This window comes from Odocoileus virginianus, chromosome 7 (genome assembly GCF_023699985.2).
Source record: "Odocoileus virginianus isolate 20LAN1187 ecotype Illinois chromosome 7, Ovbor_1.2, whole genome shotgun sequence".
Taxonomy (NCBI): domain Eukaryota; kingdom Metazoa; phylum Chordata; class Mammalia; order Artiodactyla; family Cervidae; genus Odocoileus; species Odocoileus virginianus.
This window is the reverse complement of record NC_069680.1, coordinates 75665715-75684573: the sequence shown is the minus strand read 5'-3', so window position 1 is coordinate 75684573 and position 18859 is coordinate 75665715. Positions and strand designations below refer to the sequence as shown.

Here is an 18859-nt window from a genome sequence, read left to right as displayed (position 1 = left end):
GCAACCGTTAGTAGATAGAACCCACACACTCAGTTGTCTAAACAGGGGAGGTTAATATGAAGAATTGTTAAACTAAGATAGAGGAGTAACCATCAGGTATGAGAAAACTTTCATGGTCTTCTAGGACTGAGGACATACCCCAGTGAGGGACAAACTTTGAAGGGAAGTCCCCCTTCTCCAATTTGGGGTTCAGATCTGCTGGAGGAGCTGTGCTTGCAGACCACGATGATGGCGAATTCTCTGCGTTACCTGGCCATGGGTGTCTGCAGCCACGGGACGCACACAGTACAGGCATCGCCTACAGGGGCAGGGTGATCCCCTGGATGTGGGCAGGCAGAGATGAGCCACAGCTCCGGGAGCTGATGCCTGCAGGAGGCCCGGAACCTGCTGTGTCTCTGTAGATAGGGTTGCGAAGCGATCACTTCACAAGGTCAGGCTGAGGGGTGGCCTAGGGACCGAGAGTCCAGGGCGTGTGCAGGAGCAGAGCGTCACTCTCACGCCCACACCGCTAACCCCAAAGAAACAGCAGGAGAGCCGGCCTTCCACCATGTCTCTCCAGCGCCCTCTACTGAGAAAGCTGTGCATTACTCTCGCAGTGAAAGAGAACTCTTGCAGTGAAAGGAGGGAGCAGGTATTGAAACATGGATTTGCAATTTCTAGGCACTGAATTGATAACTGGGCCAAACACTTGAGTGCTCACACTCAGATGTCATGCCAGCCCGCGGTTGAGTTTCCCCATGTGGGAAATCACACATATGCAATCAGGGTGAGGACCCTGGCATGGGTATGAAGGGAAGCTGTGCACCTGTACTTTCGGTTACATCTTCCTCCTAGTCTTCACTCCTCTTCCCTGCCCTGGAGGCTTTAATGAACAGCTAGAGTATGTTCAGAAGACCAGTTGCCTTGGTTTCTAAATTGACTCCAGAGAAATCAGACTTGTGCTAATTTCCAAGTCGATTTGATCGCTCTTTACCTTTTGCCTTGAGACTCTTGGGCCACCTGTGAACTTGGATGTGCTTACTAGTTTCCCAGCCATTGCTGCAGCCACCTTTGTGACGCATGCTCCTGTGCCTGCATGTGTCAGGGTTGAATTCCTTCTACTCCCTGGGTCTTGCTTACAGTTCATCTCAGAGAGGATTTTGGAAGACACCTGCTGGGCACACTCCCACAGATGGTGCTCCAGATGGTGGCCCTATCTCTACACCCCCATCACTGCCTTGGTTTCAGATTCCTCGAACTATGTGGTCTGCCCCTGGTCAGTCTTGCTTTCTGCGACCGGAAGTCTTTCCTTCCAAGACCATGTTTCCCGTATAGAGGCAGCTCCTTTCAAGGCCCCTGAACTGCTACAGGGACAGAGCGATGATGAGCAGCATGATGCATCTCAGGTAAGGCATCTCTGCATCTCTGCAGCATCCATGGGCCTGTCCTCTGCGAAAGGCCTGGTCCTAGGTCATCCCTAGCTCCCAGCTCAGCCCCAAGGAATACTGAAGCGGAATGGATTTAATGACTTTTTAAAATTAATTTTAAATGACTTTTAAAAAAAATCCCAGGCTGTCTTGCCAGTAATTTATTATCTCTTAGGTGAGAGCAAGTCAACTTTTCTGATCCCCAGGTTCTATATCTGTAAAGTGGGGGTAATATGACCTAATCAATCAGCTTATTATAAATACTCAAAAAGAAGTGCTGGAAGAACTATAGGTAAATGGTCTTGCAGCAGGTAGCAAAAACCCTAAAAGGACCCAACAAATCCTCAGATGGAATGTATCCCAAGGCTTGAGTAAAGACTGATGTAGCTGTACCAATGTTTATCTGTATTGTTGACATTAGTGATAAACTGGAAACAGGCTAAATGTCCAGTGAGAGTGAACATGAAACAAGACAGCGTTACAATGAAACTGTAGAAACTTACTGACATGAAAAGTAATTAAATATATGTAATATAATTTATATTATATGTATATATATTTACATGTATGTGGTCTTAGTTGTATATATACACACACACAAACACATGCCCAAGGTTCTAAAAATAAATGTCTGCATCGATTATTTCTGGATGTCAAATCAGTGATGATTTTTGTTTTTCCATGGAGATGTTGTACCATGCTGCTTTCTGACAACATATGATGCCTTTTAATCAGACTGAGTCATAGTATGTCATGTAGAGACAGTTTTGGCTACAGGAAACAAAAAAGCCCAAAATATAGTGGCTGGAACCACAGACGAATTATTTATGTAACAAGAAGTCAAGAGACTGGTCATCAGCTTCAGTAAATGTCATCATTTACTAAAGCTGTATATTTTCACTCTATCCTCCTTAGCTGTTGACTTTTTGGCTTTATGCTTGTTGCCTCATGGTCACATGATGGCTGCCATGATTCCATATATCATATCAGTGTTCAGGACAGAAACAAGAGGGGAAAGAATGGGACCAGATGCATGTGTTCTTGTTGATGGTAAAGAACAAACTCTTTCAGAATCCCGCTACTTCATGTCTTTCACAAAAAATGAGTGTCATGGTCATGGAGACTTTTAGCCTCTAGAGTAGGATGCAGCAGTGTTTAAAAGAGTTGCAGATGGTTGTTGGTCTAGGCAGCCAACAGTTTCATTTACAGGACCATGAAATAACAGAAATGACAAATCTAATGATGTGCTTTTTCTCTTGGATAGATGCATGTCTATTCTTTGGGAATGACTCTCTACTGGTCGGCAGGGTTTCACGTTCCACCAAATCAGGTCTGTGAACAGGATTCTCAAAGTCTTGCTAGGTGATGTCTTTGGATTTATTTAGTCTGTTTTTCCAGGGCAGGAACCACATCTGTTGAGCTATGCACCACCACTCTGTCCTCCTGGGTTCTAGGAAGGATTGCCAATTGATTTTAAAGAATTGCTTCTGCTGAGTCCAGAAAGAACCTCAGAATCCTACTCAACATGGCGTTCCAGGCAGCCACAATTTGGGATTGGCAAGCAAGATAAGACTTATATGCCACTCTAGTCCAGAGGAAGTAGAAAGCTAGAGAATGTTATAGATGCTGAAGATACCAATTTATAGAAAAGGTCTTAAAACAGCCCTTACTGAAGTGAGATGCTTCCATGAAAAAGGGTTCTGTGCTTAATCCATCAGGGAAAATGTTCCCTACAATGTCTTATTCTTAAAGATTTATCAAAGTGGTTTATTAAAGACTGAGAAGGCTTAAAGTGCAGAAACTTTTAAGCTTTATCATAGCATTTTATAAAAATTTTGACTACAGAATGCATACGTGTCTGCTTGTATGTGTAAATATTCATCTGACACTATAACAATTTTGTGGAAACTAGTGTAATGAGAATACATGTTGGAGAACTCTATCCAGTCTGTTTGCCTTCTCTCTTTCCTCCCGACTCTCCTTCCTCCCTTCTTTTTTTCCATCTCACCCTTGTCTTCTCCAATTCAATATCCTAGTGTTTCCGGTGCTTCTTCTGAAAAGAGACCTGGCCACCTTCCTCTTCTGTGGAGTTGTTCATAGCTCTCCACTCCCCATTTCACTCCTCAGCACAGAGTGTGTGGCCTATGTAATAGCACACTGCACTTGCAAGGGCCCCACACTTGATTTAATGCTCTGCATTAAAGTTCTTAACCGTTTGAACAAGGGAATTGTCCTTTTGCCCTGGGCCTGGTTCTACCCGTGGTTCCCTTCCTTCCAGACACGTGCCAGCCTTTGCACCCACTGCTTCCTCCATCTGTGGTTCACCTCCCACCTTTCTCCCAATCAACCCAAGTGTGTTTTTTGATGTTTAGCTCAAGCTCCTTCCCCATCTCCCTCCTCCCTCCCCAGGATGGGCCAAGTGCCTTCCTCTGTGTTACGACCTTGTCTTGTACTTCCCAAGACCAAAGCCCTTATCACTCTGTACTGTGCTTGTCTCTTTGAGTGACCATCTTCTCCATTAGACTTTGAACCTCTTGAAGACAGGGACTGTCTCCCACCTTATATCTCAAGTAGCTATGCAGTCTAGGCACATTAGAGGGCCTCTGGTGTGCTGTGTGAGTGTAGGACTCAGTAGTCTGCATACATGTGAAGATAGAAATTCACAGCTGATGCTCCATGGCAGGAAATGGTAGAACAGCCTTCATCTGAAAAAATGACTTGCAGTGTGGATGAGCGTTAGAAAAACATCTGATTGTGAGTCTGAATTTGACACCCTTTCCATATAAATGGTGGCCACTTAAACGCATGAGGAAAGGGTTTAATAAAATATCCATTTTTCCTTTTGCCTGAAGAGTTCGTGTGACATGAAGTTCAACTAACGATTATTGACCTTACGCTGACCACTGGTGATTCCAAAGTGAAAAAGCCACAGTGCTTATGGTCTTAGAGCTCACATTCTAGGGGAGAGACCCAGTGAGAACCACCTAAATAATTTGAGAAAACGACAGGCTGCCCAGGTGAATGTGAGTTAAAGGCTGATCCCGGTTTGATCTGGGTCCTTGGCATAGGCAGAAATCCATTTTGTCAAGCACCTGTTTTTTGTAGTGATTTCAAGCATGTGTTTGGGCTCCCCAGGCACCAAAGGTCGTTCCAGATTAGAGAGCGGCAAACTGCACACAGCTGGTGCAGAGATAATTGCTCTGCATTTTGTGGTCTCGGTGAAGTAGCCTGTGTCCCTCCCTAAGCCACGCAGAAGGAGTGGGCATCCGTCTAGTTAATGAGAACACCCGCTCTTGCTGGTCCCCGGGCACGCCTGACGGGACATTGCCCTCAGTGGCTGCAGCTCTGTCAGCCTCTCACAGGGCGGCCCCACTTTCCAGCCCCTGCAGCTTTGCCAGCCCCTGCACTGCATCTTGCTTACCATGTGCGAAGACCAGCCTGGCAGGCGGCTGCCTCTGCAGTCTGTCCTGGAAGCTTGTCAGATTCATTGGGAAGAAGCGGCTGTCCATCCGACTTCTGCCAATCTCCACGTCAGACAGCTGGTCGGCTTGGTCCTGGGCACCATCTCTGAGGTCAGTGTGGATCTGTGCTTTTCAACCTTGGGGCCTTTCCCTGACCATGTGCGGCTGTTGAAATTCAAATGAGCTAAGTTATAGTTCATTAGAAGGAAATAAAACATTCAATTCCTCAGCCACATCTACCACACTTAAGTGCTCATTAGCCACTTGCAGCTTGCAAGAGCCATGCTGGAGAGGGAAGATCTAGAACTTTCCTGTTATTGCAGTTCTATTGGGCAGCTCTGGTGAAGAACTTTGGGAGAGCTTAGATTTCTAATGTGACCAAGACCTTTGGGATCTTTCAAAGAGCCTCTTTGCATTAAAATGGTTATGTTTATGACCCATGAGTTAGCTCTCTTATCAAAATTCAACTCTAGGCCTGATATGAGAAACCTTCCCTGACTGCGCCTACGTGGCCCCCGGCCCCTCCCTCTCCTCTGCCATCTTATTCCTGCAGAGGGTCCCCTTGCTGTGGTTGTCTCATTGTGCCTCTTGCCATGTTGTGTGCTTGCACCCATTGTGTGTTCTCCAGAGCCTAACTAGGGGTCTGGCACATACTAAGCATTTGGCTTAGGTTGGGTTACCTCGAAGCAAAGTCAGGGCATTTTTGCGCGAGTTAGTAACTAGGGAGGTGCTCCTAGGAGAGGGAGTGATGGAAGGATGTGTGGGTGGGACGAGCTGAGTAAGGTGGTGGTCTCGGGTGGAGACGGCCTCAGCCTGGTGTCATGGGTAGCTCCAGAGTAGGAATCAGACCAGCCTTGGTTCCTCTTGAGGCCAGAACAGAGCTGGGACTCAGGTGGGGCAAGTGACGTGCCAGCTGTGTGGTGCTGCCCTTTAGCAGGGGGCGTGTTGGAGAATTGAGACCAAGACCAACAAGGGAGCCGTGTGGGTGGAGGGGAGGGAGTAGCTGGGGAAGCCGCCCACAGTCAGTCAGAAAGTGCCTCTCCCAACCTGTCCTCCTGTTTGGAACTTCTCTCTTGGCATGTAAACATGCTACTCCTGTCCACCGAGCACAGGATTCAGTGGGGACTGAGGGCCTCTTTTATTTGAAAAACACTAGAGCCTGCCATCCATCAGTGTGCATTGTCCCCTGATCAACACTGTGATGATGCTCCATTGTCATCAGAAAATTATAAAGTGATTTTGACCACTTATTCAACTCTAACTGGGGCACTGAGCTAGGTGAGCTACAAGGGTGTGTAAAGCACGCAATGAGGTCGCAGGAGGCAGACAAGCAAGTGAATTTGTTGCAACATGGTGTAATAGAGACAGGTGTGAGTAAAGTGCTGAGGGGAGGTGATGAGAAGACATTCATATCAGCAGTAATGGAGAGGGCAGAGGTGGAGAGGATTAGAAGTGGAGACGACGTAGCGCTGAGTCTTGGCAGCACAGGGGCGATCATCAGGGAGACCCTGGCCTGCCGAGGGTCTTGGCATGAGCCAAGGCACAGGTGTGCGTGGGTAGGCAGGTTATGGAGAGTGGGGGCAATTGACCCATTTCTAGGCTGTGTGGTTGGTGGGCGAGCATGTGGGTGAGCTCACTCTGGTGACTACTGTGTCCCTTGTTGGACTCCCATTGTGAAGGACAGACCCTTCCACATTGACTCAAACTGATGGCCAGGCTGTATGTCTTTATGTAAGTGTTCCCTCTTGACCTTGGGATGTGGGTGTGTGATGCACTTGGCCATCAGGTGGAGAGGAGGGCCGTGGAGGAGAGCTCCTCTGGGCAGCGAGACAGAAGCCACCTGCTCAGGAACAGGTTGCATCAAGCGAGCTATGAGAGCCAGGCGGCGTGGGCTCTGGGGTGTCCGCATCGCTGCAGAGGTGGGTGCACCCTGAGCATTCCCTGGGTGGGCTGATGATATCCACTGTATTGTTTCCTGCTCCTTTTGTTGTTTCATGGCCTGATGTCCATGAAGCCTTGGCAAGCCCCATTCTTCCAGGTTGCCCCTGAAGAGAAGGGACTGAGCTTAGGACTCCGCCTGTGTCCTGAGGAAAGCTTCACTTGGAGATATAATTTAGCTGAGTTATTTATAGCCAACGTAGACTCTTTTGATATTGAGTTTTAACTGTCCGAGTTGATAAAAACAAATTGAAGCAAACATCACGAAAGAAAATTTTTTCCTTTAATTGATTTCTAGGCGGAATGAAAGGAGAAGCAATTTGTAAAGATTGTTTTTATTGTTGCCCTAAGTGTGTCAAAAGAATGCCTTTTAGAATAATCGTCAAATCTTCTACTATTCTCTACTTTTCAAATGAATGTGAGATTTGAGAAAGAAAATAACGTTGCTGTCTGTTGACCCTAAAACAAACTACTCTTTCTTGTTAGGCTTTATCTCTCCCAAATTCCCCCAACCGTCTGTGACTGCTATTTCTGTTTATGTTTTTTGCATGAGAAAACAGAAAGTTCAAGTAACTTTGTCAGCATCACGCAGCTATCAAATTGTGATGCTGATATCCGTACCCTAAGTTGCTTAATGCAAGAAAACTGTGTTATTTGCTTCTGCCCGTGCCTTTCACTATGATGTCTGGTTAGTTTCAGAGAGAAGCACAGAGACCCAGAGCTCCCTGGAGCCCGGACTGAACACCTCAGCACACAGTCGCTATAGCATCTCTGTGAACAGGTAGGCAGCAAGGTGTAAAGTGCTGTGAACTTGGTGTGGGGTATTGGTGTGGGAGCGGCTGTACCCTGCTTCTTCTCTTTTTGATTATTAATGAGAAGTCTCTTGCTTTTCAAGAAAAACCTGATCCTATTCCACTGGCAGGTGAAGAAGCCACATTTAAGCAGATATGAGCTCAAGGTGATGAGGGGCCTGATGGCAGTTGTGCTTTCAGGGCGTTCTCTCTCCTCTAGGAACCACGTTAGGCTCAGTTTGGAAACAGCATGCTGTTATGTAGAGACTGTCTATGTTACATGAGCTGCACAACAAACAACCACAAAACACAGTGTTAAAAACAACGACTCATTTAGCTTTTGATTCTGTGTTAGGAATTTAGGCTGTGTTCAGCCTAGAGGGAAGCTGTTTCCACTGTTAATTGTTGCTTCTTCTCTGACTGCTGGCCAGCGCCCTTCCAGTTCAAGTTCCCCCAGATCTTCAGGAAGGCCGACGGCTCAGCTCCGGTTCTGCTCTCCCAGAAAACTCACGGCCGGCAACTCCTTCCCAAAGGGGTTTTTTGCAAAGAAAGGGAAAGGTGAGCAAAAAGGATCGAAGGGCACTTCCACAGGCGGTGTGAGAGAGGAGCCATGACGCTGACACAGCAAATGAAAATGGGCAGGATCCTGCTGAGGGCCAGCCTCCCTGGGCTGTGACTTACAAACTGAAATAATCTTCAACCTTGTAATTCAGGGCAATAAGTGTTATGGAGTGGCCTTGCTATAAACTCTGTAGGATAGGAGGTTGAAGGTGTCAGGTCCCACCGTTCAGGAAGTTCACAGCTGTTGATGTGAGGGTGGGGACAGAACAAGGGAGATGGTGAGAGAGATGACAAGGCCAAACATACTTGGAAGGGGCCTTCTGAACAGGTGACGTGTGGAAGCAAAGGAATGGGTGGGCTAGTTCGGGAGAGAGATTCTCCAGGCTGGCTGGCACAAGAGCAGGAGAGTTTGCATGAGTGTGGGGAGTTGGGGCTCAAGAGTAGCAGGCCGGCTTGCCCCGCTGGGAAGTCCAGGCTGACAGGCGAGACCATGTTGGGTGGCCCCTGCTCATGGCTCCGGGGACCCGAGACTCCTGGCAGGCAGTCTGGTCTCAGCTGAGGGGCCAGCTTGCTACACCTGTGCTGGAGGGTGAGATCAGGCGTGGTCCCAGGTTGCACCTTCTGCCCAAAACAGCCCTGGTGCCAGCAGTCAGAGCCACTTCCAGTGTTTAGATAAAAAGCACCCCTTCCTCCATGTGTGATACTGACATTAGCTGAAAAACTAACCACACAAGGCCACAGTGGCCATGGGGATGGGCACCCCTGGATCGGTGACAAGCCCCTCCAGAGCAGGCTGTTCATGCATGAAGCTGTCTCTGCCTGGCTTTCTGTTTGAGCATCAGGAGCCCTTTGGGAATGTCAGACCCAGAAGCTCCCAGCAGGCCCTGTCTGCCTGTCTGTCTATTGCAGAGGGATTTGCTTAATGTGCTCAACTAATTAGGGATAAGTAGAGCCTGGCATAGCCTCAGACATCCTCTCCTGTGTGGCGATGAGCACCATATTCCGCTCCAGCCCCTGCTGCCCTCCAAGACCACTCTCGGGTCCTCATGAGCTTGGATGGATGGGGATAGAATGCTTCTATAATACTAGCAACTCTCTCAGGACATGCATTACCCCCTGACTGCACTTTTGGCCTCTTGAGACAGAGGTCTTGTTGGGTACCCATGGGGTTCACATTAGAAGGCCCACCTAGGGACTTCCCTGGAGGTCCAGTGGTTAAGACTTCCCCTTCCAATGCAGAAGATGCGGGTTTGATCCCTGGTTGGGGAGCTAAGATCCCACATGCCTTGTGGCCAAAAAAGTAAAACATAAAACAGAAACAACATTGTAACAAATTCAATAAAGACTTTAAACATGATCCACATTAAAAAAAATCTTAAAAAAAAAAAAGGCCCACCCAATCCTGTGACTCACTGGGGTTAGTTTGGATGAATTTCTTAACCTTTTGGAACCTCCATTTCCAGCAAAAGGGGCTGAGAATGTGCACCCCACAGGATGATGGCTGGGTATAAATAATAATGGCATCAGGGCATTTCCTGGGTCACAAGTGTGCTATGAACATGAAGTTCTCTGACACTGAGAATAAATACTCAGACACACTACCGATTCAACATCCAGAACAAGGTAAAATGTTTACTTTGAATCTAAATCTCAAAGTATTTTTGTCTTCCAAAACTCTTGTTGCATATAATATATTTATACATATAATGTGTTGTATAATTTTGAGACATATAAAAGATTATGATGATGCATGAATTATGACACTTAAAATGAAGTGGACACTCAAATGAAGAGCTAGAACATCACCAAAGCCACACTTACTTGTTTAAGACATCTGCTCTGAGATGCCTACCCTAGCTCGGGCCTCCGCCCAGTTGACCCCATCTCATTGAAACCTGCTTCCTGCTGGCTTGGGGGAAGGGAACACTGACAGTGGGTAGGAGGAGGTGAAACTATGGGAGAAGCTCAGTTCTGAAGCTGGGGGTCCAGCCCTGTGGAACTTGACTTTGATTTCTCTTCTTTACCGAGAGTAACTCTGCCTGTTTGCTCAGTTCTCCAGGCCGGAGTTCGCCCTGATGGCTGGAGAGGCTCCGGTGACCTTGTATCTGCCTGGATCAATTGTGGTAACTGCTGGGTTAGACTGGGCCAGGCTGAAGGGTGGTGAGCGGCCAGCTGAGCAGTACCCAAGGCTGATCGAGTTCTGAGGGGCTTACCGTCTCCTCCAGGAGCCTGCCAGCCCTTGCCAAGTCACACTGCTACTTCACATCCATCCTTCAGCATCCTCTTCCCCTTTTGGAAGAAACCTCTGTGACTTACCAAGTCCTGCTTGTCCTTCCAAACAAGCTCTGTCTTCATCTCCCTATTTAGTCAGGAAGTATTATTGAAGCATCTAGTAGGTGCCAGGTAACGCTCCACACCCCAGATCTCTTGATATGAAAAGAGCAGATACTCCTTTTTACATGGAGTTGTGTTCCAGCATTATGCATTTATTTTCTGGAGAGGAAAAGTCAATCTCCTTTCCCTTGGTCTGCTGGCTCAACCCAGGCAGACCTGAATTGGGGGTGAATGACAGGCTGTCCCTCCTGTCAAGGAAAAAGCTCAAGGAAAGAGCTTTGGTGTTGTTAGTCCATTGTGGGTGCAGCCACTGGCTGTCTTGCTCTGAGATGTTTGACTGGGACCCTTCTTGAACCAGCCCTCTGGGGAGGAGGGGAGAGATGTTGGATTATGTAAGTGGGTAGCTGCCCTGGGTGAAGGTTGGCAGAGGTTACAGAGTAGGGAGGGGGAGGAGGAAACTGGAAGCGGCCTGGGGCAGTAGGGAACAGAGAAGCTGGCAGCCGAAACCCATTACCAGAGGTGGGCAGGCAGGATCACTGTGAACCCAAGCTCTTTGTGCATCTTCTAATGGGACGTCATTTAGAAAACGTACATTTAAACACACAATCATTACAAATTTCAAGAGGGCAACTGCAGAGCGTTAAACTCAAGCACAGAGCACTTCAAGGCACCTTCCATTCCCTCCCCCGCCCCTGGCGTGGGCACGTGTGTTACACAACAATCCCGTGACACAGGTACGGATGAGCAGGAAGCAGAGTGGCTTAGGGTGTGCCATGTGGTCACCCCTGCCTGGGACCATGGGGAATCCCACTCTCACAGGATCCCAGTCCAGGGCTGGGGAGTGGAGCTGCCGCTGGGTGTGTGAGGGTCATAGTGCGGTGGCAGGCTTGGTCTCGAGGGAACTAAAGCCATCTGCAGTGTCCATCCATGACTGTCTTTTAATGAAGACGTTCTGAGGAGGTCTGGGCCAGGCCTCAGGTTAGGCTCTGGGGCACAGGGAATACTCAGCCCTCATCCTTAGAAAGCAGGGCCCCTGAGCACAAAGAACCAGGGCAGCAGAGAAGGGAGTGGGTGGCTCAGTCCTCCAGGTTGCAGACGAGAGGTCCTGAGCCTGACCTGGAGACCTGGTGGGAACTTGCATGAGAGGATGGAGGGGAAGGGTGCTGGGGGCCGTGGGCAGTGTGTGCAGAGATGTGGCAGACCAGCTTTTGTGGAGTGGACCAATGGGTTGTTCTGGGTGGCTCGGCGGAGGTGGCAGTGGTCGGGGTGGGGCTACAGGGGCAGATGCATCTGGAATTAATCTGAGTAGGTGAGGGACAGAAGGCAGACGCTGCTCCACATCTTTGGATGTGCCTCTGCTGATCAATTTCTCGGTTCACAGTAATCTGCTAAGCTCTAGCCTCCTCTCCTCCTTGGACAGGTGCCCACCCAAGTTCTCTCTGTTGTGCTCTGTGATGACCTGGGGTCAGAATTGCACTGTTCACTACTCTGGGGGTATATGGTTCACCGTTGTGGCCCTGGGCAGTCCTCTTGGGAAGCGGAGCCCCAGAGATGTTTGCAGGGGAGAGACATCTGCTACATGAGCCCCCCCACCCCCGCCAGCCTTCCTGGCCCCTGCAGAGCCTGGCAAAGAGCAGGGATTTGAGTCCAGTTCCGCCTTTTACTAACTGTACAACTCTGGGCTGGTCCCTTACAGTCTCTGAACCTTGCTTCTCATCTGCTGAACAGGAATCATAAACATACTCATCTCTTAGGTTGTTTGTCAGTTGAATGAGGAAATACACATAAAGCGGTTAGCACAGTAGCTAGCCCATGGTAAAGACTCCATGTCTTTGAGTTATTGTTACGGTTTATCTTGTTCTTGTTTTCAGACCAAAAAAGCCAAGTCCTACTTGGCTCTCAGGGGCCTCCGTGTGGTGCTGCTGAGCGGGCAGTGCCTGGAGGTGAAATGTGACATCACATCAACAGTGGGAGCTGTCTTCAGTGCCATTGTATCCTTTGCCAACCTTGGGGAGCTCACCTACTTTGGCTTGGCTCACATGAAAGGTAAGTGGCTCCCAGGTAGCCCACAGCTGGCCTGATGCCTCAGGTAACCTTGGTGTCTAGGTGTGTATGTGATATGTGTGCTCAATCACACATTTGTGTCCGACTCTTTGTGACTTCATGGACTGTGGCCCACCAGGCTCCTCTGTCCATGGAATTTTCCAGGCAAGAGTATTGGAGCAGGTTGCCATTTCCTACTCCAGAGGGTCTTCCTGACCCAGGAATTGAACCCTAGTCTCCTGTTTTGGCAGGTAGATTCTTTACCACTGTGCCACCTGGGAAGCCCAGTGTCTAGGTCCCCGAATTCTAGTCCTTCTAACAAAACTGCTTGAGACTAGGACGCTGCACCTTGTACACCTAGATACAGAGCACCTGGCCCATGACAGAAATAGAATAAATACTCAGTTCTGTGTTTTTTACTTTTATTTTTATAAAGTGGTCACTGGGAGGTAGATGACAAGCAATATCTCCTCTAGGATAAATATTCATATTTTCTCTTCTGGGTGCTAAGTTTCTTTTCACTGACACTCTGATCTTTGTTCCCTCTTCTTGGCCCCTCATGGACCTGACAAAGGTCCTGGGGCACTAAGAATTCAGACAACTTGCTTCCTGCTCTCTCCTACACTCAGTCGGCTCTTGTCTCACTCTTTGGGCAGAGCTCAGGGCTGTGAGTCTGATGCGTGGTGCCTGCCCGACTGCTTTTCCCTCTAAACACTCTCTACTTCCATTTCAGGTAAAGAGTTCTTTTTCTTGGATGCTGAAACCAGGTTGTGCAAAATAGCCCCTGAAGGCTGGAGTGAGCAGCCCCAGAAGAAGAGCTCCCCAAATACTTTTGTGCTCTTTCTAAGGATAAAGTTCTTCGTGAGTCACTATGGGCTGCTCCAGTGAGTGCTGAAAACTTCTTGGTTTATTCCTTAGGGCGTTTATGTCTGTCTAGGCTGACATTAGAGATAATGGGCAGGCAATGCTTGGCAAATTAATGTGTGTACACATTACAACAGTTATTGTGTCTGGTCTTCTTTTTACTGGATTCCAATATGACAGAAAAGGGGGAAAAGTCAGTATTTGGGGACAAGCCCTGGTCAAAATGAAAACTTTAGCCTTTTGTTTCAAACATATGCCAGTCAAGGTCAAGTTCTCTCTCCCCTGACCCCAACATGCCCCACCTCCCGGCAGCTCAGTGATGAGGATGGGAGGAGAGGGTCACTGCTTTGGGACTGGATCACTTTCTCTATTCCTTTGCTTATTAGACATACCATCTGACTAAGTATTGGTTTTCTTACTTGAGCCACAAGAATAAACATCTCCAGGGTATTGTGGGAAGTGAGTAACCCTGTGTCATGGGCACAGAATAGCCCTCAACGAGTGACAGGAGGCATGGTGTGGATAAACAAGATCACCCTTGTGTTACTGGTACTGCCCTCTGGGTTCCTACTGACTTGTATTCCATCTTCTCTCCTTTTTCTGCTTTACAGACTGAGGAAACCCTCTGGCTTTAGTGTTCTCCTTTGCCTTCAGCCTTCCAGTAACCTTTATTCCTGCATCTCTTTGGCAGGCACAGCTGGACAAGGCATCAATTTTACCTGCAACTTCGGAAAGACATCCTGGAGGAGAAGCTGTATTGCAATGATGAGACTCTGTTGCAGCTGGGGGTCCTTGCCCTGCAGGCTGAATTTGGCAGTTATCCAGAGGAGGTAGGGGTGGAGATCAGGGGCCCTTGGGTGGGGTCACTGGAGAAGCAGTTATGGGACAGTGGGGAACTGATGTAAATGTGAAGACTGAGCCTGTGTTCTTAGTACCTACCACTGAGATTGGGGTAAACTGCCTCCATCCATCCATCCATCCATCCATCCATCCATCCATCCATTCACCTATCCATCCAACAAATATCCATCAAGTGTTCTTTGCTAAGCTCTGGGGGATACAAAAATGAACAGGTCAAGTTTATACATTGTAAGGTAGTTCTAATCTAAAGTCTTGCCTACAGCCAGTAATGTACTAATTTATTGAGCTCATCTCACTGGCTTTCAGATGTTTTGTGCCATGACCCTGATTTTAAAAAAAAGACAAACATTATAACTCAACCTGTTTACATGTATCCATGTAACAGAAGTGAGGCAAAAGTTTAGGAAATAAGATGCACTTATGTGATACATACTGGTATTTCCTGTTCTATTCTAGTTGATTTATACATGCTGGTTATGAACCACTCACAGATCACCAATGGGCTACAGGCAGCAGTTTGAAAAACATTTTTCAGGCTTCACCAATATCTTGCTCTCTTCCCAGCACATCTTCAGAAGTTGCCTCTAAGTCTGGAGCCTTCTAAGTCCCTCTTTATCCCCTTGCATTTTTCACCGTCTGGTATGGAGTATCCATTTCCTTATCAGTCTTGCTATCAGTCTCTCCATTAGAATGGAATCCACCAGATGGTAAAGATTTTGTCTGTTTTGTTCTGCCATTTCCCTCACACCAAAGCAGAGCCTCAAATATGGGGAGTTTGCTCAAGAGCAACTTATCTAAGGAGTGGGTGGATGGAACTGAGTACAGGCTCTTGGCTGGATAACACTGTGGATAAAAGTCATCCATCAGGAAAGTCAGCAACTTAATGTCAGGGAAATGTAGTTCAGTTCCCAACACCCTACCCTTCTCTGACCCTCACTTCCCTGCTCCCACTTCATCTACAGGGACTGAGACTTCACTTTCTTCTCTTGGCCTGTCCCCACCCTAACCCCTGCCTGGGCAGGAAGTCTCCCAGGGCCAGCCTAGCCCACATAACCCCTCCCTGCCCCTTTGACAAAACTCCAGGCCTATCACTGCTTGGAGCTCCTTTCTGTCTCCTTGCCTCAGAGCTGGAGTCCTAACCAGGCCTGGGCCTGCTCACTCCTGCCCTTGTGCTGCTACTTTGAGGGGGTCTTGGGAGGAGAACGGCCCAGGCACATGGAGGGTGCTGTAAGCCAGGGTTGCCCTGGCGAATCAGTCACCATCCTTGTTGCAGCCTCTAGTCCAGCCCTGTGATGGCTCCTACAGACAGGGAAGTGTGGCCTCCCAGGGCAGTGTTGGGCTGACCTTAGCAGGCTGTATAGATCGAAGGAGTTTTTGAGTCCGACGGAATGAGGTCCAAACCCTGCCTCTTTTGTTAAGTCGCCACGTGGTATTAGACATTATTTATCTGTCTCAGCTCTTTATTTGCAAAATGTAAATAAGAGATAAGAGTAGGTCAGAACCACTGTCAGGGTGGAAGGTGGTGATGTGTGTCCGAGGCCCCGCACATCGCAACTGCTGTTTGCGTTTTCCTGCCCCCACTCCAGACTCAGGAGTTCACTGCTGGAAAACAAAGACTAACTTTCAGTCTTTGGATTCAAACATACAATTTTTAACCTGATACCCAATGCTGAGAGTTGACAGAAACAGCAGGCCAGGTCCACTGAAGGCAGTTGGGAGCACACAGGCCCAGACCCTTCTACACTTTCTACAATCCAGGCCCAGACCTGACTCTAGGCACCCCATTCTGGTGACCCCTTATGCCCACCACGTGCCCAGTTTCTGACTGGCCTCACCTAGTTTCTGCTTCAGCGTGGATCTCATCCTTCACCTTCAGCTTCTACTTCAGATCCTGTCTCACCTCCACCTCTGCATCAGCTCTGGCCACCAGTGTGGTTCCCAGATATTCTCTGCTGCCCCCATGTGGCCCCTAAAGGCAGGCCTTTTCCCTTTCTTGCACACATGTGTGCAGGCATGTGTGTGTGTGTGTGTGTGTGTGTGTGTGTGAAAGCAACAGATTACACATACCCATTCATTTGAGCATCTACTCGTTCAACCCTAATTTATGGAGGGCTTGCTCCTTGCTTGCATCATCTAAGCCTGAGTCAACCCTGCGAAGTTGGTGTTATTTCCATTGCATTTTATTTAAAAAATTTTTAAATAATTTTATTTATTTATTTATTTGTTTTTGGCTCTCCTTAGTCTTAGATGCTGTGGAGGCTTTTCTCTAGTTGTGGAGAGTAGGGGTTACTCTCTAGTTGAAGTGCACAGGTTTCTCATCGTGGTGGCTTTTCTTGAGGCAAATCATGGGCTCTAGGGCCCAAGGGCTCCAGTGGTTTCACGTGGTCTCAGTAGTTGCGGCTCCCGGGGTCTAGAGCATAGGCTCAATAGTTGTAGTGCACGAGCTTAGTTGCTCCGAGGCATGTGGGATCTTCCTGGATCAGGGATCGAAACTGTGTCTTCGGCATTGGCAGGCAGATTGAAGAATTGTACCTCTGTGAGGTTAGGCAAGCTAGTGAGAGCACTGTTGGGACTCATTTCTAGGGCCTTGCTATACTATGTGCCAGGCACTGCGGTGGGCAGGTTGAACGGCATAAGGAGGTCTCAGGGTGCAGGCCTCTCCCTACATCTGGGTCACTGAGTGGACAGGAGGAGGAGCCTACCCCAGCCAGAGCTGCAGGGATTTCACGGCAGCCTTAAGTTAATGGGCCTTGAGGCTGGGCAGCGCTGCCAGTCAGATCCAGGAAGGAACCTCATGTGCCCTTCTAAGGGGTGGATATTTTGTCTGATAAATGGTTATGGTGTCGGGGAAAAAAACATGATTTGGAAACCACTGCAGTGAAAGACGAGCCACTGATGAATTCTAAGCTGGGAAGTAAGTAACATGATTACATTTGCATTTTGAAAAGGGAGACAAAGACAGTTTGGTACAAAAATAAATCTCCTTAATCACATCATTGCAGCAGAACAATTTTCCTCTGGGTGCATTCTCTTCCAGCCTTTGATCACACACGGGGATTTTATGCAGTTGTAAACGTTGCCACATTTGATTTGCATTCTGCTTTCTCACTCAATAGTATGTCTTCCCTTGGCCTTCCTAATGAGCTTTTGGGATAACCACGTGGTATGCCTCACTAGGGCCAGAACTTGGCTTTCTTATTTGTTTTCTCACTCGTGGGCATCACCTAGAGGCACCATGGAAGTGCTCATAACTATTACTATTATTGTTCCAGTTGCTTCTAATTTTTCTTTTCAAAATAAATGACAAAGAAAGTAATACTTGTGCTGGAGCTTTTTTAGTTTCATGCTGACTTCTGTTGATCTGACTTCTCTAGTTCTAGCAAAGGGATGCTGGGTCAAAGGTCCTAAATTTTAAAAAAATATTTAATGTCCTAAACAATTTTAAAAAATGTTTAATAGACTTTTGTTTTAGAACAGTTTGAGGCTCATAGCAAAATTGGGTGGAAAATGCAGAGATTTCCTATATGCCCTTTTGCCTCCACATATGCTTCCCCCACTATCATTGTCCTCCACTATCACTGTCTCCTACTATCAATTGCAATTTACTGCAACTGATAAGCCTACACATTGATGTATCCTTATCTTCCAGAGTTCACAGTTAATATTAGAGTTCGCTCTTAGTGTTGTACATTCTATATGTTTGAACAAATTTATAATGACAGATATCTGCTGTTACAAAATCATACAGAGTAGTGGCTTTTTTTTTTTTTTTTTTTGGCCACACCACGTGGCTTACAGTATCTTAGATCCCCTACCAGGGACTGAACCTGGGGCCTGTCAGTGGCCTAACCACTGGACCACCAGGGAATTCCCTAGAGTAGTTTCATTGCCTTGAAACTCCTCTGTGCTCCACCCTCCTCCTCCCCTACCCCTGGCAACTTCTAATCTTTTTACAGTCTCTATAGTTCTACCGTTTCCAAAATGTCATTTAGTTGGAATCATATAGTATTTAGCCTTTTCAAACTGGCTTCTTTCAACTTAGTAATATGCATGTAAGTTTCCTCCATGTCTTTTCAGCTTGATAACTTATTTCTTTTTAGTGCTGAATAATATTCCATTGTCTGGATGTACCAAAGTTTATTTATTCATTCACCGACTGAAGGACCTCTTTTGCTTCAAAATTTTGGCAACTATGAATGAAGCTGCTGTAAACACCCATGTGCAGGTTTCTGTGTGGACATACATTTCCACCTCCTTTGGGTAAATACCAGAGATGATAGCTGGATTATATGGTACAAATATGTTCAGTTCCATAAAAAATTGAACTGTCTTCCCAAAGAGGCTTAACCATCTGCCACTCCCACCAGTAATTGAATGAGTTCCTGCTCTTCCACATTTCTGCCAGCATTTGGTGTCAGTTTCTGGATTGGGGCCATTCTAATAGCATTCTGAATGCTTTTTTGTTACTGGATTACCAAGCAATTTCTTCCCTTTAGTGTCTCTGAGCTGAGCTCAGAACTGGCATGGGCCAGCTGGAGGATTCTGTCTCCAGCCACATGGGGACTCCTGTGCGAGACCAGGAACATAGGGATGTGGTGGA

At 47.5% G+C, this 18859-nt stretch overlaps 1 protein-coding gene across 2 annotated transcripts in view; it reads left to right on the top strand.

Annotated features, from left to right (window-relative positions):
* FRMPD2 (FERM and PDZ domain containing 2) overlaps nucleotides 1-18859 on the top strand; it is a 67103-nt gene that overhangs the window by 590 nt on the left and 47654 nt on the right. For both annotated transcript variants that reach the window (XM_020916259.2, XM_070470993.1), the window contains exons 2-11: nucleotides 1228-1385; nucleotides 2671-2736; nucleotides 4787-4978; nucleotides 6654-6786; nucleotides 7499-7586; nucleotides 8028-8154; nucleotides 10209-10280; nucleotides 12363-12537; nucleotides 13268-13418; nucleotides 14090-14228. In XM_020916259.2, coding sequence (XP_020771918.2) covers nucleotides 1228-1385; nucleotides 2671-2736; nucleotides 4787-4978; nucleotides 6654-6786; nucleotides 7499-7586; nucleotides 8028-8154; nucleotides 10209-10280; nucleotides 12363-12537; nucleotides 13268-13418; nucleotides 14090-14228 — 1301 coding nt within the window. The remainder of the gene's footprint in view (nucleotides 1-1227; nucleotides 1386-2670; nucleotides 2737-4786; nucleotides 4979-6653; nucleotides 6787-7498; nucleotides 7587-8027; nucleotides 8155-10208; nucleotides 10281-12362; nucleotides 12538-13267; nucleotides 13419-14089; nucleotides 14229-18859) is intronic.